Here is a 24,401-nt window from a genome sequence, read left to right as displayed (position 1 = left end):
GCTGTGACGTTGGGCATTGACTGCCAATTCATTTGAAAACTTCAAAACAGCATTTTAAATGACGGAAATATGGAAATAGATGAAATAAAAGAACATGAGAATGGCAGGAATAATGTTAACTGTGAAACTTTCAACTTTAAGTGAAGATTTTCAAAGACAGTTCAGAGTTCTTTCAGCTTCTCAAAATTCCCAAAATATCTGAGTTCGCTGAAGTCCATCACAAACAACCCCCTCCAAACCCACTGAGAGGTACACACCTCCCTCAGCTCAGTTCCTTCAGACTGGGGTTGTTTCAGCTGTTTGCTATCTCCTAGGAGCTCTCTCGGGGGGACTGTCCTGCCAATAAGCCCAAGCTGAGGCACATCAGCATTTAGGCGAATGTACTAGCAGAGATGTCTGCAGCACCTCTCTCCAGTGTGATGAGCTGCTGCACTTGCGACAGCCTGAGCCTCCTCAGTCTACACAAGTCTCCCCACGACATTTAAGACTGAAATCAAACTACCCCTGTGTGGCACCTGACTTTTGGGAAAACTCACAAAGCTCATGAAATCTCATGAATGCAGGTCCAGTCTGCACCCCTGGTCCCCCAGCAGAGTGACAGACTTCACTGGACAGGTACCACCTGAAAATGCAATAAGCAGCCTTTTCCACAACGACAAGAAAAAGATCTCCTTTTAAGCACTGCCTGGATATGTAACTGTTATATTCGGCAGTTCTGATGGACTTGACATGAAATACCCCTGTACCTCACAGCCTTCATGGTAATCAGATAGATACACAATTCTGATGTGTGGCTAATACCGAAGGTCTGTGGACCTTAGAAAAATTGTTTATTCCACACAAGAATGCATTTCTGTTTCCTAACCCTGCGCAATGTTGTTTTGCTATTATGCAAATCAGGGTGATGTCTGTGTTGATACAAATTAGCACTTTTCAAGCGCTAAGTCATCCAGAAAGGCAGGCAGGACAGTAAAGCCAGGAGAGTAATTTGCAGCTATCAATTTGTTTAATGACTTTTTGCCACTCATGGAATATCCACAAACAAGGACAGAATCTACTTTATTTCAAGTAGGCAGAAATATCTGTGCTGAAAAAAAAGCAAGAGCAACCTCAGAGGATATGGTAACCTACAGGCAAGCTAACATTAATTTGGTCAGGTACACCAGCAGTCAAGCTGGGAGCACTGGTCTCAGAATGGAAAACCACTCAGGATTTGCCCACTTCTTGAGCAGATTTCACCCTCTCCGCTCAACTCTGTGTTACAGTTCTTTGCTTGCAGGTCTAAAAGCTAACTCCGGCCTGTCCCCACATGCCACTAGTACAGTATCAGATACATGTCTTGTATTTATCTGGATTGTGTTTGTTTGGAAAGAGGATTTTTCAAGTTATTGGTTCAGTGGCTCCAACCAAACATTCGAGCTGTTGTACCTCTTCCAAGTAAAATTCCAGTCAGCCCTGCTTTTTTCTAAAATGATGAATTCATTATGGCAACGTAAACGAGGTTATTTTTAGCCAATTTCCTATGCAGTCAGCGTGTGCGTGCATATGGGGGTGGGGGGAAAGAGGAGGATCTATCCCTTCATCTCCTGCCAAGTAACCTTTGAATACATTAAACAACTTGAACCAAATTTGACAGATCTGTAGAGAGCTGAGAAATACTAAGCTCAAATAAATTTTAGGCAAGCAGGAAGACGGAGACTCTCATAATGCTGAGAAAGCACACAAGAACATTTTTAAATGTCCCCGGTGCAGTAAAAGGCAGTTGGTACTCACGCCTTCCTACACACGAAGAAACAAGCTGTGAGAAAAGAGGGTTGTGTTGCTTCTGCTACTCTCAAAATGATCCACACAACTTTGTAGCAAAGCCTTGAGAGAAGATGAAGGAGGCAAACAAGCAGATATTCCTATGGTATCTATTGGACAAGTCTGGTCCTGAAACAAATCTGAAACAGCCCATGCTGTGAATCAACATTACCATGTTCTTCAAAAGAAACATCACTTTCTAGTTATGTTACATTTAGCAGCATCACCTTGGACTCCTCAGCTGCTAGAAGAAAAGCCTCTGGCTGCAAAGGCTTGAGGAACTCTATTGAGCAAAGCTTTTCAGTCATTGTTTGCAGAGGTGTTGCCTTTATTCCAAAGCACTGAGGTTTTATCTAATTATGAATCTGTCTACCTAAAACTAGACCTTATCCAAACTTTTAGAGGAGAAAAAAAAAAAAGATCAGCAATTTCTGTCTTGAAGGTGGGTATCTTAGCTTTATTGATCTACTCTGATGTGGAAGTGCAGGAGGTGCTGAGGTGAAACATTTAAATACAGCCCTCACTGTTTAGGCGTTTGAGTGCTTGTAAAATGTCTGACTGTGGCACTGTTTTAAAAGCTGTGCACAAGAATGAAGATTAAAACCCCAATGAAGTTCTTAAAAGGGTCTTCGGTGCTCTGCAGGAAAAGGAGTTGATTTTAGATGCGAAACAATCTTCAAATCTGCCAACAGACCCACAGCCATTAACAGTCTCAACTCAGCAAAGACTTAATCATGTGTAAGGAGCTAAGATTAAATTTCTGTCTGTATTGTGCTGCATTCCAGAAGTGCCATGACACTTATAATGCCACTGGAAACCCAACTAGGCACCTTTCTGCAGACAGTCTAATATTCAGGATTCAGCACAGTCCAATGCAGGCCCAGTGGGCAGAGCTGGGCAGGACTGGGATCAGTAAGCCACATTGTCAGTCACTTCACCTTCCCAGGTGCGTCAAGGCAGAAATTCGTTACATTGCTCCTAACCCTCAGTCCTGCTCTCTAGCCCTCTGCTGGGAATCAAACAGCACAGCGGGATTTCCCAAATCCACCGAGAGATAGTACTTAGCTCGCTACCGTGTTCCAGGTCTCATCCCCGCCAGCTCGCACCAGGCAGGGCAGGGCAGGGCAGGGCAGGGCAGCCCTGGATGGTTCTTGTACCTGTAAGCGCAAGCGATGCACAGCAGCTCTGCCTGGCCTCCGTCACACAGGCGTTCCCACGGGACAGAGGTGTTCTGCGCTGTCAGCACAGTGTTCCTGCCAGTTCAGTTCACTTTCAGGGTTATCACATCATGCCAGTGTTAGAAAGCTCCTGTTCGCAAAGCCAGAGAAAGGCAAGGCTTGTCCACACGTGGGTTTCTAGCAACTGCCCCACGCTGACTCTCCTGCGAGAGCCACACCTGGCATAGGTTTGGAGGCGAGAAGTTTGATCCAGAGCAGAGGTACACCAGCACAACACAGACACGCTACACAAAGCGCATGAAGAGGAATTGAGAGGTACCACACCTATGGGTTTGAAGGCACGGGTTATATCAGAGCTGTCTTCCCACAAGGAGAAACAGCTGATTAATCACCGCGTCTTAGCTGTTATGAGTAAGAGAAGACAGACTATTCTTCCAAGCCTAAACAGGCATGGAAAAGAGCTGTGTGACGGAAGTAGAGGGAAAAAAACAGCCACCCTCCGATTTGTGGATTGGCCCAGACAGAGTGCGTTCTTGCTGAGAGCTCCCTTCTGAGGATGGTTCGACTGACAGGAGGAAAGGCACAAAAGCATCCTTTGGGGAAATGGGAAAGCATGCAGAGAGCCACGGGAAAGACAGGATTAAGGCATAATGTCTCACTGTCGGTCATCTCTGATTCTTCAGGTGGTCTGAAGCTGATGGCTTTTTCCTCCTTTTCTCCCAGCCCTCCTGTGCCTTCGCTGTGCAGCCACACAGTGGTGGTGACTCATGCAAACAGTTTGCAGCTTACAGGAAACACTGTCTGCTCCCTGCCCAGCTGGTGGCCGCTCACTGCCCCTCTTTGTGGCTCCACTTCCCCTTGAGAGACGGGGTTTTCCATCAGCTTTGCCAAGAGTGGAGGTTCTAAGGCGCAAACCTGCAGCACGTGCTGTGACTCTCAGAGACTGCCTCCTGCGCATCAGAAGATGGCTGTGACAGGACAGAACAGGCTTCGTACATTGGTCCCTTTATAGAAGCTGCATTCCAGCTTCCCCATGGCCTCAGATACAGCGCTACTGCACTCTGCTAAACAGCTGTCACACTCCACCCCAGACACAGCCACACCTGACTGACAAGTTCTAAAAATTCCTGTTTTGGTAAATCAAAGTGTTCTAGGAAGGAAAAATCCTAACACCACCACACGGCATTGCTAATTTACTCAGATACATCAGCAGCTGCCATCCCTGTTGGCTTTGGACCAGCAGCAGAAAAGACTGCTTCCATTATACAGAAATTGGTGATGATTTAGTAAAATTGCATCTGATCTCATGACTGTAAAGTGATTGCATGTTCATCAGCCATTCCCAAGTGAAATCAATGTCCAAGGAACAGAATGGTGAAATAATTGGGCTACTAGCAGAGAAAGGAGAGAGGGTAAGAAACAGCCAGTGCTCAAACCTGGTTACTGCAGGGAAACATCACAGATGCCTCAGCAACGGAAAACTGAGGAGCGCAGGCTCAGGAGAGGTGACCCTGCGCCAACACCACACGCCTAGCACACGCACTCACACACAGCCAGGCTCCTCTGATGAGCAGGACAGACAGCTGTTAAACCAAGTTCAGCACGAAGCTGAGGCTTCCCTTCACTTCCTTTTCAACTGATTCGAAAAACAACAAAGCCACAGGCATCGGTATGGAGTTTACACAAGGGTTTCAGGTGTCCCTAGCATGTGATATTTGAGCCTTTTCAAACGAGTATCTCCAGTTACTACCACTTCCAGCACAAGAACCACAGACTCTTCTAACACCTCCATGGACAGACTCCAGGGTCAGTATTGGGACTGGCGCTGTTTAACATCTTTGTTGGTGACATGGACAGTGGGATCCAGTGCACCTTCAGCAAGTTTGCCAATGACACCAAGCTGTGCAGTGCGGTCAACACGCTGGAGGGGAAGGGGTGCCATCCAGAGGGATCTGGACAGGCTTCAGAGCTGGGCCTGTGTGAATCTCATGAGGTTCAACAAGGCCAAGAGCAAGGTCCTGCACATGGCTGGGGCAATCCCAAGCACAAACACAGGCTGGGCAGAAAATGGATCGAGGGCAGCCTTGAGGAGAAGGACGTGTGCGTGCTGGTTGATGAGAAGCTCAACACGACCCAGCAATGTGTGCTTGCAGCCCAGAAAGCCAACAACATCCTGGGTGGCATCAAGAGCAACGTGGCCAGCAGGTCGAGGGAGGGGATTCTGCCCCTCTACTCTGCTCTGGTGAGACCCCACCTGGAGTCCTGCATCCAGCTCTGGAGCCCCCAGCACAGGAAAGACATGGACCTGTTGGAGCGGGTCCAGAGGAGGATGTCCACAAAAATGAGCAGAGGGCTGGAACACCTCTCCTATGAGGAAAGGCTGAGAGAGTTGGGGCTGTTCAGCCTGGAGAAGAGAAGGCTCTGTGGAGACCTTCTAGCAGCCTTCCAGTACCTGAAGGGGCCTACAAGAAAGCTGGAGAGGGACTTCTTACAAGGGCCTGTAGTGAAAGGACAAGGGGGAATGGCTTTGAAAGAGGGTAGATTTAGATTAGACATAAAGACGAAATTCTTTACTGTGAGGGTGGTGAGGCACTGGAACAGGCTACCCAGAGAAGCTATGGCTGCCCCCTCCCTGGAAGTGTTCAAGGCCAGATTGGATGGGGTTTTGAGCAACCTGGTCTAGTGGAAGGTGTCCCTCCCCATGGCAGAGGGGTTGGAATCAGGTGATCTACAAGGTCCCTTCCAACCCAAACCATTCTACGATTCTTCTCAATAATTTCCCCAGGCAAGGATCTTCTATCATAGCCACAGTCCCATTCACCCAAGTCCCCACCCATCTTACCCAAAACTCAGCAAACCTTCCCAGATCTGATAGCCTGGGATTCCTATCCCTCCCTCCATCTTGGCTGCCTCCCACCTTGCTCTTATCTTCAATATAAGGGATCCTGAAACAATAATGAAGAATGAGAGGCTGGACCAAGTCTTGCACTACGAACAACCATCTCAAGGACATCAGAAAAGACATAGGGACATGCTACAGATGCAGGACAGAACAAGGCCCAGTGCCTTGCTAATCTGAAGTATCTACCCATCATGCTCCTAAAGCCACTATTTTTACAAGACGGACTCCATCCTTTTTCGCTTGACACCAATTTTTTTTTTAAACCTGTGCAGAGAGCAGTTATATTTGGTGGCACAATAACAAGGAATAAAAAAAAAAAATCAACATTGTTTTCAAAAGCAATAGCACCAACAACAACTTCCAAGGGCAAAACATGGAGTAGAAGGTGAGTAAATACAGTATTTGCTGTACAGTCTGATCCACAGAAGATATTAAGGAGAGCTCTGACCAAAGGGCAGAGCTGGCCATCTGCTTGATCCTTTCATTATTGACTTCTCTCTTTTTTCCTCTGTTGACCAAAACTGAAGATAAACGTTTTCTTTTCTTGGCCTCTTTAAACTAATATGATGCATCCTTTACACCCATCCACTGTGAACGGAGGCAGCCAGTCCATTTCACATAACTTTCCCTTTCCTTTGAAGACTGGGCCAAAGTGTTGCATATTCATTACCACATTAAAAACACTTTGCCTGAGGCCTGCATTTCTTGGTGTGCTGTAATGAGTTCAGGACCCCAGCTGTCTGCCTGGGGATTTAGAACACTGATATTTAATAGTAAATTATAAGGCAGAATATTTCATTTTACTTTTTTTGCTGAAGTAGCATATTTGTAATGGTACACTCTACAGCCATTAAATAAAGATTGGGAGAGCACATCTTTCTGTTCAGACAACACAGTCTCCGGCTTTCCATGGTCTGGCCCCAGCCAGTTCAGTTTTTGGATGCCAGCCTCTGCTCTTAACCCATAATTGGGTCTCCCTAATGTCACATCTCCCACTAGCATCTAATAATACACTGGTGTAAACCACAACATATTCCTAGCATGTTTATAGAAGCCAATTTAGAGCCTACTGTAGTAAGAGCTTTAACAAGCCCTACACACAGCAGAGCAGCTAATAAAACCAAAGTGTTCTGCCATTAATTAAAAACTAATTAAACCTGGAAGTTTGCCACTGAGATGCCACCAACACCATTTCAGGGGTAGTGGATTCATCAAGCCCAAACCCTGCTTCCATCTAATGAAACAGCGTAGATCTAGGTTCTGACAACACACCTCCCAGCTTTATGCTTCCTCTGGGTTCTCCAATGACAATCCATGAAACATGTACAGCATCAGACCTGAACTGGGAAATTTTTTAAAGAACATCAGCATTCTGCAAGGAACAGCAGAGTAATTAGTATTCCTCTAACTAGTGTCAGATGTGTTTAAAAGCCACAAAGATAAACAGGAGGGGAAAAACCTGCATAGTTTGAACTGAAGCTAGTAAGAGCATAAATCATCCCCTCCAACAGCTGCAAGCTGACAGACCAAGTTCCTACTAATTCTTCTTCCTCTTCAAACCTGTCTTTCATACCTGCTTTCCTACTTGAAATGACACAAGCATGCACCTCTTCAGAGTCAGTGTGCTGCGGTAGAACATGTTAAAGATAAAAAATGATTAGTCCAGTTTTCTTCCAGAAATGCTCCGAGACACCCAGTGCCTCAACTACCAAGAAACCCTGAACCACTACCTTCTGGTATGCTACCTTACCTGACTGCAATGGGAGAGACATAGGAACAGTCTTGTATACCTCATGACAACTGCTTCAGCACCACAGGAAACACAGCCCTTCCCTTGAACATACTGCTTTGCCTTTTTTCTTTCTGCATACTTCTTCCCCAAAATTAATGGCTAGTTTGAGTTGTTAGTGGTCTGACAGAGAAAGACACACACAGCCGAGCAACACAGAATGGGTCATAGTTCTTTTAATCCCCTACATGGAAAGAAAAAAAGAAAAAAAAAAAAAAAAAACGAGAGAGAGAGGAAGAAGTCTTTCCTGTGACTAGTTTTGATTCAAATAATCTTGTCCCCACTCTGCTATATTAGCATATAGATAGCTTCAATAGATGCCCAACTGCAAAGCTCTGATCCTGCCACTTATCTGCTGGAACAGAACATAGAATCACAGAATGGTAGAGGTGGGAAGGGACCTCTGTGGGTCATCTAGTCCAACCCCCCTGCCAAAGCAGGGTCAACTACAGCAGGCTGCACAGGACCTCATCCAGGCAGGTCTGGAATATCTCCAGAGAAGGAGCCTCCACAAACTCCCTGGGCAGCCTGTTCCAGGGCTCCGTCACCCTCAGAGGGAAGAAGTTCTTCCTCATGTTCAGACGGAACTTCCTATCCTTCTGTTTGTGCCCATTGCCCCTTGTCCTGTCACTGGGCACCATTGAAAAGAGTCTGGCCCCATCCTCCTGACACCCACCCTTCAGATATTTATAGGCATTTATAAGGTCCCCTCTCAGCTTTCTCTTCTTCAGGCTGAACAAGCCCAGCTCCCTCAGCCTTTCCTCATAGGACAGATGCTCCAAGCCCCTCATCATCCTCGTCGCCCTCTGCTGGACTCTCTCCAGTAGCTCCTCATCTTTCTTGAACTGGGGAGACCAGACCTGGACACTTTACTCCAGATAGGGCCTCACTAGGGCAGAGTAGAGGGGGAGGAGAACCTCCCTCGACCTGCTGGCCACACTTCTCTTAATGCACCCCAGGACACCATTGGCCTTTTTGGCGACCAGGGCTCACTGCTGGCTCATGATTAACTTGTCATCCAGCAGCACTGCCAGGTCCTTCTCCACAGAGCTGGTCTCCAGCAGGTCCACCCCAAGCCTGTACTGATGCATGGGGTTGTTCCTTCCCAGGTGCAGGACCCTGCACTTGCCCTTTTTGAATTTCATCAGGTTCCTCTGCACCCAACTCTCCAGCTTGTCCAGGTCTCGCTGAATAGCAGCACAGCCTTCTGGTGTATCCACCACTCCTCCCAGTTTTGTGTCATCGGCATATTCATTCCTTCACAAGCAGCAAGAAACTACCCGCACGCAATGCTCTGACTGAACTCCTTCTACTTCAGTTCTCCGATTTCACCTATATCTTGACATGTATAGGAACCCTTTTAAGTTCTGGAGTAGAACAGAAAATAAATGTCCTTCTGTGCAGGATATGGTTTCTGTTACCTTTACTGTCTACTCCAGCCTTTAGGATAATTGAGGTTAGGACCTAGAATAAACAGAACCCTACTTCAGAAAGGCAGAGAAGACCTATAACCACACACTCCCCTTGCACATCTAGCCCAAACTGGAAGCCATTACTAGATGGTCCCTGCAAACATGACTTCAGCAGGGATCAGTGGGTAAGGCTACAAGCTCAGTGGTTTGGCAGTAGTGGTGCCTAAAGAGGAGGACAGTTTGTACTAGGTAATCGCACCTTAACTTCAGAGCCCACACTATCAGTTTTAGCCTTTACAGTGTCTCGCTCCTCTCTGCACAGCCAGTCCAGTGACCAATAGCTGCCTGGAAACAGGAAGGAAAAACTGCTTAAACACAACATTGTTTGCTTTTTGTTTATTTTCAAGACATCTGTATCACAATTTTTAAACCAAGTAACAGGGTCAGTTCAGGGACTGCTCACCAGCAATGCCTGCAAAGAGGTCAGAGATAACACAACATCATCTATGAGCAAAGCCAACATTTTCCATCACACAATATACACAACCAGCAATGACTTTCCATCTCCTGTCTAAATCCAGCTCATCCTCCTCCTGATAGGAAGGAGTGGAGCTCACAGCATATTTCTCAGCCTTTTCAGCACAGATTTATTCCCCACCATGAAATGCAACCACAAAAGAGCCCACACCAAATTACATTAGCTCCCCACAGCTCACACTGAAAAGAAGCACTGACACTTCAGCAAGCGTGTGCCTACTGGCACCTCAGAGCCCATAATCACACGCCTCAGGGCTGTTCTTCAAATAGAGCTGGAGGTAATCTTTGTATATCTGTGGGTCAGTCATTGTAGCCTTGACAGCAGGGTCCTCTTTCATGGCTTCCATCCAGCGTTGGAGCTTTGGGGTGTGATTCAAAGCGCTACAGGAAAAGGAAAGAGACTGAGTAACTCAAATGGGAAACTTGGAGGGCATCAAGGAAGCAAAACAGCTTGAGCGGTTCTATTTTACTGCTTGTTTTGCTTTCTCCCTCCCAGTATAATGTTCAGCTCAGAGCAGGTGACAGAAATACGTATCCTCACAGAAGACAGACTAGCGTTTGGGAAGTGAAAGAGTTCTTGCAGAGCTTGTGCACTCTCCAAAGCTGAGCAAAAACACAAACGAGCACTTATTGTGCAAGATATCAGCATGTTTCTGCTTACATCATCCCTGCTGCAAAGACACAGCTCTTCTTTATCATCTGCTTGGAGTTGAGGGCAGAGGCTTGTGCACCACTGCCTCCCTCTGGAATGCTTTGTTAATGGTGATTCTTGAAGCAAATGCTGTGTGCAGTGGTTGAGTCCTCCTCCACAACCCACGAACCTCTTCTCTCCTCTCTCTTGAATACCAGGACAAGCTGTGCGGTTTGTACTACCCTGCAACCCAGCAGCTCAGAATGCAGATGCAGTCTATTGAGGAAGCTGAGGATTCAACTAACCGACCAAATCCACAAACCCACTCAGACACGCTTGAAAAAAACCCACCGTGTGGCAAATTGAAATTACACTTAACAGTGTAAACTGTTATTTTAATTTTCATCTGGCAGATTGACCCAAGTACTCTGCATTACAGTTTCCAACTCCCAACTTTAGTTAATGCATAACTTCTCCAGGTAATGCCTAATCCTTACCTAGAAAGCATCTTTTCTTAACATACAATGGCTCAGATCCTCAGACATTCAAACACCTTAATGACTCACAACCTACACCCTTATATTGCTTGTAATATTTCCCCTTCCAACCAAGAAACACACAGGTAAAAGTAGGTCAGCAACCCATTCGTGAAGCCCTTATTTTACAGCGCACAAAAGTTTCAATGCTAAGGATTCCCTGCGGATTTCTTGTTCTTCAAGCATGGTTCAGGTGAGACCAGCTGTTCTATATCCATCTTCTGCTTTTATCACCCACGTCCTCATACAAGATCACTCTTTAGTTCCGTTTTAAGCCAGCTATAGAACAGCTTTTCTTTGATACCATTTCCCTACATTTTAATGCAATACCATGGTAACTGGAGCTTTTTTAAGGATACAACAGACCAAGACACTTATTTATGTATCAAAAAAATGCTGTTACAACATGGACAGTTCTATCAGCTACAGCAAGATAGGATACAGTTTACCCATCTCAAAACAAAAATCACTCTTTGTAAACCTAGGATTTCCAAAGAGCAGCAGAAGACTGCATTTCAAGTCTGAGGTTTTGGACCAAGAAATTTGAACCAAGGTCTCCATACCTCCATCCCCCACAAATTAAGACCATTTTCATCTATGATGTTAGGGATGGAGAGAAAGTCCTGTATTTTGCCCACTTCTTCCAGATCTGTTGAAATTATTGAGTAGGAAAATCGACCTGGTGAAAGAAAGCTTGTTTACAGAAGATCCCTGAACAACTCATCTCTCTTTTGAGCACATTGCTTCCCTCAAACTGTAACACAATACAAACTTACTTCAGCAGCCCTCAAAAGTGGCCCATTGGTGGAGAGTGGATGCAAAGAATATTTACACTGAGGCACTTCAGTATGTACTAGAAGCTAGGCGGGGTGGTACTCACTCCTTCAGCTGGAACGATTCCAGACGCTCAAACCACGGCCACATCAGGTAGTCGAGCATGGAGATTGAATCCCCACCATAAAACACAGTATTGCGTTTGGACAGAATCTGTGAGGGGCGAGAGATGACAATTGCTCTCAGAAAGTTACCACAACAGAACACTACAGTAACAAAAAGCCCACTTCGTAGTGGAATGCAGGCATACTGCAGGGATCGGACGGCATATAATGCAGATACAGCACATTTATCCTGCGCATGCAGTATCTGGGGAGTCAGAGCTAGTCAGTAAAGCAGCTGTAGTATCAAGCTTAACTATGTCATACACTGTCAGTCCAACTCTTCTCCAGAGGTTCAAAAACTGCCACAAAATATTAATCACCAGCGAGCTGCAGCTGATGAACAAACAAACCGGAATTTAGCTCTCAGAATCTGTTAGTTCATGATTTCTTACTTGTCAAAAAGCATTAATGGCACAGACTAATCAAACATAACTATGCACATGCATTTCTTAAGCAATAAATCCAGCTAAACTTAACATCCAGGTAAGCTGGAACACTGTTTTAGCAGTGACTCTTTTCCCACGGCACTTTGGCCAGGTGGTGTCAGGAAAGCATTTCTAACATTACATCTAGAACTGGATTTGATTCCAGATGCAAAGGGAACAGGAAACAAATCTAACATCCCCATACACCAGGAAGAGACCCCCACAGCTCAGCACAGAAAGCAGGGCCACAAAAAATGCAGCAAGTTCTCCTATTACATTCATGTTTCTGATACGTTTCAAGTGCCACAGTCATCCAAGTTTAACATGCTTTAAGGAACCTCCAAAGCTTGGCCTCTTCTTTCATAAAACTAGTGCCTCTGTTTTCAGGCATTTTGGCATTTTAAAGGTGGAACTCAGGAGACCTTACAAATCTTCGTCTTTTTGGACACACAACATCATATTCCCATGACATTTGCTCCCTGTCGCCTAACACCCATGATCTAGTACAAGTTTTAAAGCAGTCCTTCAGGAAGCGTCAAGCTGTTTGAATCACCAGGTGCTTGGCAGAATATAACCCAGAAGTTGCACAGTCGCAGAGCCAGGAAGGCAGCCCCCTCTGTCGGGCAGCAGCAAACCAAACACAGAAGTATTGAAAAACACTGCCCTTCTTGACTACCCCTTGCAATAGGCTGAGTTAAATTTCCACGGCTCTGCTCCTTCCCCCCATCCTCAGCTGACCTTCAGGTGCTGCTGAAAAATCCTTCAGCGTATAGTAAAATAGAGACACTGAAGGAGCAGCAAATATTTCACAGCATTAATAAAGCAGGAAGTAGGTGAGTTATTCCTTCATGTTTAATAGATCTGTATTTCAGGGAAGTGAAACACACATGGCTTCCCCCAAGAACTGCTCTACTCCAGCATCAGCCTTACCAGACAGACAAGACTACCCTGAAAATTTTACTTTGGCAACTCAGGTGGGCTGGGAAGCAGAATGCACAGGACTGTTAGGAGAAGTAGGAAAGTACTAGAAAGCTATGGGTAGCTTTGCACCAGAAGAGAAACACTGGAGAAACACTTCTTGATCCAGCCAGGCAAGCATCAGTCGTGGCTGCCAAAGATGCAGAAGGAATGGGTTCATGATAAAGGCAAGTCCAATACCTGTTCAGACTAGCCAAGAACCACTACTGACACGGATTGTGAAGTTGCTAAGAAAGCATCAGAGCCACCTGACACTTCCTGGAGCTCTGCTGAACTTGCATTACACCACCGTAGCAGAACATGGCCCAGGTACAGATTTCTATAAGGGACGGATTACATTCTGCCTCCCCCTACCCCCAACAAAGATAAGCTCTTCAACAAAGAAGATTTTGTATCATTACCAGGGTATCTGCCCTGATTTCAGCAGAGCTACAGCACAGATGCTCTTCAGTAGCTCAGACTCCTCAGCCCTTGCTCTCAGGACATGCAGTAAGGCCTCCTTATATTTAAAGCTCAGCAAAGACACCTAAAGCAACAGTAGTCAGATAGAATTAAAAAAAACTCCACAAGTCCACAAAGCCTTCATCATACAGATGAAGTTTAGTTTAGCAACTTGGAATCTACTCTAATGGTGCTGTTGTGCATCCTAGGCTGGGGGAAGTAAATCGAAAGATTGTTCATTGCTGTGACTGCCAACTAAATGAGAAGAGATCTAGCTCCAAAGGCCAAAGCATGAAAGACAAAAGGGATCATACAGTGACTGGTAATCTGCTCATTATCATGAAATACTCTTACCTCTTCAAGCTTGCCAAACTTTTCAGCAATCTCTGCTTTCAGTGCCGTGGCGTCCTGTCCATCTTTGACTGCCACAAAATACTTGAAAACTATGGGTGTTATCTATACAAAGGAAGTACAAAGTTTTTAATGCTCCCATTACAATAATGCCAGCAAGTCAGAGCTTAAAACATTAAGTTAGATGTTAAGATATTAGATGCAAATTAAGTCTTCAAGATTTAACTTTAAAGAGTTAAATCAAGTCCATTAATAAAAATCTTTCTACTTCAGAAAAGGTAAGCAAAGGCTGAAAGGAGGAATGAATGCAAATACTAATTTATTTTAGTCTCGTAGTAAGAAGAGACCAATGAAAAGAAGGGTATGTTTCCCATTTGCACACACTACCAAAAAAGTAGCAATAAAAGTGGCAAGGTGCAGAGTGGTACTCGTTTCCCAGTCACACATTTCTGAAATCCAAATGCACTTTATTATCAGCATTTAAGGTGCTTTAAGAAAGATATGCAGCCCAGGATATGCAGGCTTCTACAAACCTGTGCATCTTCCAATTTGCTAATTGCCAGAGAAAGTAGCATACTGTACCAGAAAGTCGCCCAGTGGCCAAGCTTATATTCTTAAAAGCTCATAGACAAACATTTTTCTAAGACCTTGTCATTCATACAACCAACATTCACCACGTTCCCTTTCTTGCAATACACTTCCCTGTAACCCTCTTCCTATCATGCCCACTCAGAAAGGCCTGTTGTAAATCGCTCCTCCGCTCTACCACGCTTCTTTGTCCACATCTCTTTGCATCTTCCATTGCTGCCTCACATCCAAACTGACTTCATTCACTTCCTAGACCCTTTAAGGCACATGCTTGTACAGAGAGGTTACTCCCAGTCAGCCACAGTGCCCACCTCCAACTCCTGCTGAGAGCCAAAACCAGTCTCCTTACACATGTTCCATGTCTACAGCCACCTGCCATCTCTTGTCCATGGTTGTAGGCTCTCTCAGATGGTGGAACTCTTCGCATTCTGCATTCATACAGTACTTCCTACAGAAAGACTCAGATCACAATACCGCAATTGTCACTGCCTAGGTCTCGAGCATTCAGCTAGTTTCATCTACTAACACTTCCTCTGTTGTAGGATGCTAAAAATCCTGCCTCAGTCATACACGCTGTCACTAGCTTAGCTGTCTTCCTGCATCCATCCCTATGCATAAATGCTGTGACCAATTCAGATGCATGGTGGTTTGTACAAGAGACCCCAAATAACCCCTTTGGTTATTTAAATGCTTCTCCCAGACACCAGACTTCTCTCTTAAAGGACAAAAGCAGATTTGGCAACAGAGCTGCAGTTTTTGGCACCATAGTAAAGTAAGAAACACAATTCCACCCTGACCACACAGCACCTTTGAGAATTGTTCCAGGAGCATCTTCTGAACGGCTCGCTCGTACGGGTCCGAAGGCATCAACTTCTTTCCCGGAAATGCTTCATCCAAATACTCACAAGTGATTGGGGACTCACAAATCAGCTGGCCCTTGCTGGTCTCCAGAACAGGAACCAGCCCAAAGGGGCTCTTTTCGAAGAACCAGTCAGGTTTGTTCTTCAGATTGATGTTGATCACTTCATGGCTGAAAAGAGTGAAAGAAACAAGCTCCAAACAGGCTCAGTTCTACTACAGTTCACTCCATACCATGGTGAAATGCAGTCGTTACACCTCAACAGCTATGGTACTTCAGAGGCTGAGTCCTCGTTCCCCTGCTCTTCCTAGTCTTCCCTGAAGTCCTTTGCAGAACTAACCCTTTGACACACAGAAATACTGACAGGGAGCACTTCCCTTTGCTGGAGAAAATCAGCACTCACTTACAATGAGTTGTTTGTTAAACTAATAAAAAGACACATGAACAGTCTGCAAGCACACAGAGGCAGCCCTCACAGTCACACTCAAAAACAAAGGTCAAGCTCAGGATGCAGCACATTTATCACATGCAGGTTCAGGGACACTCTAAGAAAGAAGCACTTAATTGTAAATAAGCTACATTCTAATTAAGAAATGCAGTTAGACTTTAATCAGACCTTACATCAAAGCGTACATCAGGTGAGCCTCCCATTTACTTGTCTTTACCGCCTATGGCCTCACATAGAACAGGTGTGCAGGGTAAAGGCAAAATAGATATTGACAAAAAAGACACATGGGAAACACATCTCTGTCATATTAACAAAGCATGTTATATGCTGCGCTATATGTGTGACCCCAGAAAATTTCTAGTAAGCCCAAAGGTCTGGTAAACACAGCTGAACCTTCAAAACAACTGAAAGGTTAGCAAAGGGCACCTACCACATTTAGGTACCAATAAAACCCCTCCAAAATCGCCATATTAAAACAAACCTCCCAGCTCAAAAAACAGTCCAAAGACACTAAATAAAAACAAAATTAAACTGACCTGGAAGTTCTAACGCACCTACTCTTTGGAAAAAAGATCCAAGAACAAAACAAACCAACCAACGAACCAAACCAGTATCTCATCTTGCTATCAGAAGAAATGGGTGGTAAGCATTCGCTATGCTAAGATGGACTCCCAGCCCAGTGCTGGTTAACAAACCATTGGCAGGCCTGGGACTTGGTGGGAATCAGCAGGTGGAAAACCCTGTTACTTTGAAGCTGTAAACTGAGGGAAGCATCAGTCCCCATGTAAAAACACTGAAATGACATGGCTATCTTGAAGGGGAAACAAACACAAGTACTGAATGCCATTAATTTACTACAGCACAGGAATGAGAAGACGTTATAGGAACAGAGTACATTGTGTCCTCCTCTTTTAAAAGCGCCGCTCACCCACTATTGTGTTTTGCTAAGCAGTAATATAACAGAAACACTGAATATTTGTGTCTCCCAGAACTTTCACTGCAGCTTACACCAAAGCCAAACAACATACAGTAAGGCTCTACTCACATTTACCCAGAACAAGCTCAAATGCTATTGTTGCAAACATTCAGCATGACAGGTGAGAGGAGAAAAAAAAAATTAGCTTGGAGTTTTTCCCTAAAGATTTACTTTGGGCCTTTACATAATTGATTTCATACACAGCCTACTCCTTTCCCACGTCAGCACGACACCGCTCCCCGCAAAAAAAGTCTTGAGAAGTTCAAGCTTTATAGCAAAACCACGCACAGAAACCCCTTTCCACTCGGTTCTCTCGGGGATGTTTAGCTCGGAGCCACTCGGGATGCCCAGGCAAGAAGGGAAGCTTGAACCACACTCCCCCCGCCCGCCGAGAGACCGCCCGGGAGCAGCCGCCGGCCGGGCCGGGCCGGGCCGCACCTGCCCGCCGGGCCGGGCTCACCTGATGCCCTTGGCGCGGAGAACGAGCCGCGTCCTCTGGGCGAAGGGGCAGAACCGCATGCTGTAGAGCCGGATCAGCCCCTCGGGCACAGGCCCCGGGGCCGCGCTGCCTGAGGAGAGAAAGCAGAGCACCGTCCCGACCGTTACAGCCGTTACCGGCCTCAGGCGCAGCCCCGCGCCCCCTCCGCCCCGGCTGAGGCGATCCGGCAGCCCGCCCGCCCGGGCCGCCGCTTACCCTTGCCCAGGCTGCGAGAGTGATCGCCCGCCATCGCCGTTCTGCGCTGCGCCGTGCTGTACGGCCCTTCGCCGCGCCGTGCCGGGCCCCGCCCGCGCGGGGCGGCCGTGGGGAGGGCGGGAACCGCCCGTCCCTCAGCGGGGCCTGGGTGCTGGGGCCCGGGTGCCGGGACCTGGGTGCCGGCCTCCCTCCCTACTTCCCCCGGGGGCTGCCGGCGCCCTGCCTCGGGTGCTGGCCCCCACGGAGCGGCGAAAGCTCGGGCTCGGGCGGGAGGAGCGTCGCGGGCCCCGGCGGTCCCTCCTTGGGCTGAGCACGCTCCTCGTGCCGGCTTTTCCTGGGCTATCACAGGGGAAATGGAGGAGCTTCCCTCTTAACGCGTTTCAGCCGGTGTCCGAGTTGATCTGCGGTCCCAGCAGTAGAACGCTTTCCCTCTCAGGGCCCCACACACTTCCACCCAGCTTTCCCATCACCGGTGCCTGGAGGCACCGCACCGGAGGGCTGGGGCAGCCGTAGCAGAGGGGCAGCCCTGGCCCTCCTGGCGATGGACACGTCTCCATCAATCCCACAGGCTCAGAGGCCCTGGAGCTCCTCCACCCCCTCGGCAGATCCCTGCTTGTGCAGCGGGGAGGGTTCGCCTGTGGGTGACTCTTGGGCTGGTTTCCTCGCTGGCGCTGGGCCTTGGGCCCATTGTGTCGCAAAGACCGGTATTCTCTGTGGTGATCTCTCCTGCAGGCAAACATGGAGATGGCCACTGGTGAACTGACCATGAACCTGACACCAGTATCTGTGTATGAATAGCACAACATGATTTTTTGTGAAGTCGTTGCTGTTTGGTTATGTAATTAACACACAGCTCAGCAGCAGCAGGGAGTGGTAACTCGTTGGACAAGCCTGGCATGCCCTAGGCAAACAGGAGCTGGACAGAAGATGCCCTTTGCCAGCAAAATAACTTCTACAGTTACAAAAACTGTGTTAGAGGACTCATTTCTAATTGCTCTGAGTGCCTTAGGAAAGATTCAGCAATATTTTGGGTCATGAAAAATAAGAAAACTCATTTTAAGTTTCTTTTAGCGGTTACTAAAGACACAGGCAGCCTGCTAACACAGCCCAGAGACAGGCGTGTAGGAGCCCAAAGCAGCACCGCAGAACATGTCTGCTACAACAGCCCCTCGAAGGCACCATGCAAAAACAGACCCATGTCCTCACCCTGTCTTGGTTTCGCGTGGGGTACAGAGCACCCACGGAGACAAGAGGTAAGGTACAGGAGGGAGTGCCGCTCGCCAGCCTCGCTTCACGGTGCTGGGGGTGCACAGCGTTATCACAGAGCTGCACGCTGCCACCGCACAGATAAGCAATAGCAAACTAACGCACACAAGCGACACCATAAACATTTCTCCCTTGCGGAAAGGGAAAAGGAGATGTTATTGCTAATTCTGCTTTGAAATTACTTGGATGTTCTTACTGCGTTACTATGCTAAAAGCTTTAAATATACAGAGAAAGGCTGTAGTTCTTTCTTTTCTTTCCACTGGTCAGTAACTTCTCGGCTCTCTTTGAAGCTTCAGGACCGCCATCTTGCACACCCTGAAAAAAAATGCCCCAGGTGCAGTACTGCGTGAGAGGTAGAACAGAAGAAGCGACAGGAGATTGGGGTGCATTAAGAGGAGTGTGGCCAGCAGGTTGAAGGAGGTTCTCCTCCCCCTCTACTCTGCCCTAGTGAGGCCCCATCTGGAGTACTGTGTCCAGGTCTGGGCTCCCCAGTTCAAGAAAGATGAGGAGCTACTGGAGAGAGTCCAGCGGAGGGCTACGAGGATGATGAGGGGACTGCAGCATCTCTCCTATGAGAAAAGGCTGAGGGAACTGGGCTTGTTCAGCCTGAAGAAGAGAAGGCTGAGAGGGGACCTTATAAATGCCTATAAATATCTGAAGGGTGGGTGTCAGGAGGATGAGGCCAGACTCTTTTCAATGGTGCCCAGCGACAGGACAAGGGGCAACAGGCACAAATTGAAGCACAGGAAGTTCTATCTGAACATGAGGAAGAATTTCTTCCCTCTGAGGGTGACGGAGCCCTGGAACAGGCTGCCCAGGGAGGTTGTGGAGTCTCCTTCTCTGGAGATATTCCAGACCCGCCTGGATGAGGTCCTGTGCAGCCTGCTGTAGGTGACCCTGCTTTGGCAGGGGGTTTGGACTAGATGATCCCCAGAGGTCCCTTCCCACCTCTACCATTCTGTGATTCTGAGAACAGGTACAGCTGCCTCACCAAGCAAAAGACCCCACACCACGGGATGGGAGCAGAGGCCACAGCAAGGACCCACAGGCAGCCCAGGGAAGAAGCCCACCATTGCTCCCCAAGGCCAACCCCCTTCAACCCCTGGCAAAGCTTTGCAGACACAGCAGTGACGTTTGCTCCCATTAAAGGCCACAGACACCAGGGACTCGTGGGAAGAACGGCCCCTTCAGCCCCCAGCCGGTGCCTGCTTGAGAACAGCCATGCACACCTCAGCCCCCACCCCAATGCAGCAGACTCTCCTTAATGTCCCTTCTTCAGCAGCTAGCTGGCCCTTTAAATACCTACCCGCGCTCATTGGTTGGTTGGCGCGAGTTCTCAGGCCAATCAGCTGCCTGCTTTAAGCCTGGCGGGAGGCATTGTGTCAGCTAATAGCAGGAGCCGTTCTTGTTCTTAAGAGACGGGTGTAAACAGAGTGGTGGGGTGTGGCGCGGCGCGGCGCGGATGGAGCCGGCCAGTGAAGAGGCTGGCGCCAAGCCCCCGGGGAGCCCCCCCTTCTCGGCCGAGGAGGCCGCCCTGGAAGTGAGGTGGGGGCCGGCCGGGACACACGCCACACGCTCCGGAGCCTCGGCGGGGTACCCGGTGTCCCGTCCTGTGCCCACGGGGCCCGGCTCCCCTCGCCCCGGGTCAGCTCTGTGCAGCCTCAGAGAACAGGGCAGGTCTAACGGGGGAAGGAAGGGAGGCCGCCGTGCTGTGGTGCGCGTGAAGGCGGCAGGTGGCTGTGGCGGGAGAGGGAAAGCAGCACTGGTGCTGCAGCGTATAGCAGGGACTGAGCCTTTGGTGGATTCGGATGATATTTAGGTTCTCTGCCCTTAGCACAGGGAGGCTCTGAAGTGGGGAGTAAGCGACCCTGACTAGTTCTAAGCTGGAGCTTGTTGAGTTAATAAGAAGCGTGGCATGAGTTGATGTCTTTTCCTGTGTAGTTGTTCTGGCAGCACGCAATCCTGATGAACTCTCAGGGTGTGCTTTTCTCAGTACCTGGCCTTGTGAGCCCATACAGTTCAGTTCTGGCCCTATCTCCCTTCTATTTTACCCAGACTACTTCAACCTCTAGAATTTCCCTGGCTGTTCTGTGCCTTCTAAACCCTGCTGTCATCATCTGCTGCCATGGCTCTTAATTTTCCTGGTATTCTAAGTCCTCCCTCCTGCCTGTCTTTCTCAGCACCTTAACCTGTGTGTCAGAGACTTTCAGATTTCCGTTTCCCCCAAACATAACCCACTATGTGTAGAAAAACACTTCTCTTCCAGAGCTCTTGGAAGTCCAGCAACTTGCTTTTTGGTTCTGAACAAATAGGAGCTTTAGATGAATTAAGCCCTTCCTGCCCCACCTTGGGTGAGACTTCCGCAGCAGTCTAGGATGTTTAGACATTTTTTCTGTGCAATGGGAGAGATGTTTAAACTTCCTTGCCCGTTGTGTTTCAGCTGTTTCACTGATGCTTATGGCTAGTGTGGGACATGGATCCGTAAGTGTAGGTACAGCACTTTTTAGTGGAAAGAGAATTAGTTGTTCTAGTATTTTTTTTCTAATAATAGGAGAAACAGGCTTCAGCCTTAACCATTGTGATACTTAGAGTAAAAAAGATACTATCTGAAGCATGTCATTGCTATTCAGAGGAGGTCACTTATGCAAACTGGTGTTACTTGGAAGAGCTGGGACCTAGGTTTTCTGCTTTGTGAAAATACCGTTATGAAATTAAAATATTTTGCAAAATAAAAAAATAATCCCTTTTGAATGTGAAGCAAAGCGCATTTCCAAAGACAGAAAAGTTTAAAGTTCACCTTTCTCATGAATTAATGTTAGCGGTTGTAGTATGTGTATTAGTTTTAGAAGAAAGTGACAAAAATTTATTTTGCAGTAGGCAATTGGAATGCTGTGGTTTGTGTCTTCAGAAAACACAGAACTTTGACAAAATTCATGATTTCATAGAATATTTTGTATGAACTAGCGTTTTTCAGTGGCAAAAAGCTCTGTAGTGAAAATTCCAAGCAACTCTACTTTGCCCCATCTACATTTGACCAGCTGGCAAAGTTTGACTGAAATACTTCTGACACCATGTTTATACACAATTGGATACAGATACAGCATGGCAAACGTGGGTGAGCCATGGCTGATTACCTGACCCAGTGTTTACTGCACCAGTCATAGCTGACATCAGATAACAGCCTGAATCCTTGTCCCTTTAAGCCTTTACTGGTTGTATAAGGATGATAAATTAACGGGATGACAGCACAATTTATCCCTGCATACATATTTTCTAGACTTTATTTTACTTCTGAGAGCGGAAGTTAAAAATACGAATTTCCACTGATTCAGATCTAGTGGTGTAGAAAAGCACAGAGCTGGTTGTGTGAGCATGTTCATAAAGGTCTGCTTATGTGCTGTGGCACATCATGCATCTAGTTCTTGTGTAAAATATCCAGAAAAACATTCACCAGCTGACATGTCTCCTCTTTGTTGCCATGGTATTCAGTTCATCTGCACAAGCACGTGGTCAGTATGCGCCTGCTCTCCCCTGGCCGCACTTAACTCCTCTGGTGTGTAGCGAAAGAGGACAAGAGCAGAAACTATGCAGAAAACATAACAAGAAGTTATTGCTGGACATAAATATCTTAACACTAATCATTTAAAAAATGTTCCTGAGAGCACTGAGGCTGTAGTACAATCTTCTAGTAGGGGTACAGAGGATCAGCAGCTGAGCTGATCTTGTGACTGACTTATGTTCATGAAAGGGAGTAAAAATGCTGCTGGAAATTGCAGCGGACAAGGATCTCTTCCAGTCAAATGCTCTTATTTGGAAGAAGAGATGGAAAGTTTCTGTATAGAAATTAGGTGCTAACGGCAGTGTCGTACACAGAGGATGGCTGTCACACTGCTGAGTTTTCTGCCATGGTACGAGCAGGCTAAGCTGTGGCTCAGTCAGACATCTTCACTCAGTGGTAAATGCAAATCCCTTTGATAAGAGGACCCTGATATTTATACACACACTTTCTGAAAAGTAGAAACATCTGCAGGAAGTTAGGAATTTGCTGGTATGTTGTAAGATCATAAGCTGACTCCTCTTCAGTAATTTATTTCAGTGCTTGCATAACACATCCTGTTTACATTCCAAAGCTTTACCATGTTAGAGTACTGGTATTTTTAAAGCAGAACAGTCCTCCTGGTTAGGTTTATATAAACACAAGCTATGTCTTTGTATTTTTTAGTTTACGGGGATGAGATGAACTATGAAAGTGTAAAAAGGTTAAGCAAGCACAGTTGGGTCCCAAGTGCAGATGGTACCTGTGTAATTCTTTCAGAATAAAGGTATACTCTGTTACTACGATGTATGAGTACAAAAACAGAGCCTGTGAACTGGTGAACTTTAGTGAAAACTGAAAAAAATATAAATATCTCTCCATGTTCTTATGACAGTCCTTTGTGCTCCCTCAGTGTAAGACTGACCCTGTGTTTTCGGAAACAGTGAACTAGTGATTCATAGTACTAGATCGTGAAGTTATTACGGTTTTGCAACATTGGTGCGAGGATGGGTCTAACATATCCCAAGCATCAGTTCAGTGTAACTTAGGCTGCAATATTTCCTTATCACAGTGTTTTGAGAAACATGTTCTTTGATTATGTTTTAACGTTCAGTTGCTCTTTCTCAAGCTGGGTTCAGGGGTTCTCAAGGAAGAACTTTGGCTTTATTGACAATCAAACTGTCTGCTACCCTTGTGGCAATTACATTCTCTTCCTGGACATTGAAACCAAGAAGACGACAGCACTGCAGTGTCCGGCTGGCCAGGTGGGAGCCTTTGCAGCGAGTGGGAGCGGTCAAGTGCTGGCCTTTTCAGACCGGAAGCTGAATCCCATCATATATGTCTACACTTTTCCGGGACTGAGTAAACTGGCAGAATTAAAAGGTAGTGATGCGGTAACGCTCCCCATCACCTTTTCATTAAAACGATATTTAAATCATCCACTTTCTGAAGGGTTGTTTTTTTTTTTTTCAGACTTGAAAAACAGTGTGACAGGAAACTGTCTCATGACAAGATGTGTTGAAAGAATTTTCCACTGCACTACTTTTAGTTAGGCTCAAGCTAGGGAGGAATATGACAATACAAAATGGAACTGTTACAAAGGGAAAGCAAATGGAATGAAGTGGAATTGATTTTGGAAAATATAGTCAGAATAACCAAGAAAATCATACTGCAGTAGGCGCCCAAGCATATTGCTGAAACCCACATTGAGAAACCTGAGATGTGAGAGGAATTGAGGGTTCTTGCAGTTAAACTTTCGAGACTGGGATCTAATGTATATTTTTGCCTGCTCCATAATGTTTCTTTCCTTAGTGAAGTTGCCTACCCTACCCATGTTTCAGTTTCCTTGCTAGTTAAATGCGGACCATAGTACTTGATTATTTCATGTATCTGAGTGAAATTATGACTGCAAAGGATTTCAGGGTCCTTGGGGGAAAAAAATACTTTACAAATTTAAGGTATTATTGAAAAAAATTGGAAAAAAATCCAAGCAGTGATACATAGGGAACATTTTTATGATCAAATCAAAGCAATAACCTAGAGTGAAACAAAGGAGTCAGGGGCCTGAAGAACGTCTTTGAAGAGTTAAAGTGGGTATAAAGGAACTGAGAAG

The 24,401-nt window shown here is 46.5% G+C and overlaps 2 protein-coding genes across 6 annotated transcripts in view; one reads left to right on the top strand and one right to left on the bottom strand.

The window, feature by feature from the left end:
* Positions 1 to 9,465: 9,465 nt before the first annotated feature.
* Positions 9,466 to 17,596, bottom strand: LOC104336494 (glutathione S-transferase omega-1). Its single transcript, XM_075423694.1, has 6 exons — positions 17,487 to 17,596; positions 17,253 to 17,361; positions 15,317 to 15,539; positions 13,925 to 14,026; positions 11,669 to 11,775; positions 9,466 to 10,002 (listed from the first exon to the last, which is right to left on the bottom strand). The coding sequence occupies exons 1-6, from the start codon at positions 17,518 to 17,520 to the stop codon at positions 9,849 to 9,851; spliced, it is 729 nt and encodes a 242-aa protein (XP_075279809.1). The 5' UTR covers positions 17,521 to 17,596; the 3' UTR covers positions 9,466 to 9,848.
* A 2,538-nt stretch (positions 17,597 to 20,134) lies between these two features.
* CFAP43 (cilia and flagella associated protein 43) overlaps positions 20,135 to 24,401 on the top strand; it is a 52,356-nt gene continuing 48,089 nt past the window's right edge. For 4 of the 5 annotated variants that reach the window (XM_075423690.1, XM_075423688.1, XM_075423691.1 and 1 more), the window contains exons 1-2: positions 20,135 to 20,298; positions 23,418 to 23,671. In XM_075423690.1, coding sequence (XP_075279805.1) covers positions 20,216 to 20,298; positions 23,418 to 23,671 — 337 coding nt within the window. In that variant the 5' untranslated portion in view covers positions 20,135 to 20,215. Of the gene's footprint in view, positions 20,299 to 23,417; positions 23,672 to 24,401 lie in introns of those variants that run through there. The other variant, XM_075423692.1, reaches the window with a different exon arrangement.

This window comes from Opisthocomus hoazin, chromosome 6 (genome assembly GCF_030867145.1).
Source record: "Opisthocomus hoazin isolate bOpiHoa1 chromosome 6, bOpiHoa1.hap1, whole genome shotgun sequence".
NCBI classification, from domain to species: domain Eukaryota; kingdom Metazoa; phylum Chordata; class Aves; order Opisthocomiformes; family Opisthocomidae; genus Opisthocomus; species Opisthocomus hoazin.
This window is presented reverse-complemented; position numbering and strand designations above follow the sequence as displayed.

Excerpts from the sequence above, each read along its gene's own strand:
- LOC104336494 (XM_075423694.1), bottom strand. The coding sequence starts at position 17,520 with ATGGCGGGCGATCACTCTCGCAGCCTGGGCAAGG. Across the intron at positions 17,362-17,486 it reads CTCTCGCAGCCTGGGCAAGG|GCAGCGCGGCCCCGGGGCCT; the intron begins GTAAGCGGCGGC and ends TTCTCTCCTCAG. Across the intron at positions 10,003-11,668 it reads GAATCGTTCCAGCTGAAGGA|CGCTTTGAATCACACCCCAA; the intron begins GTGAGTACCACC and ends CTTTTCCTGTAG.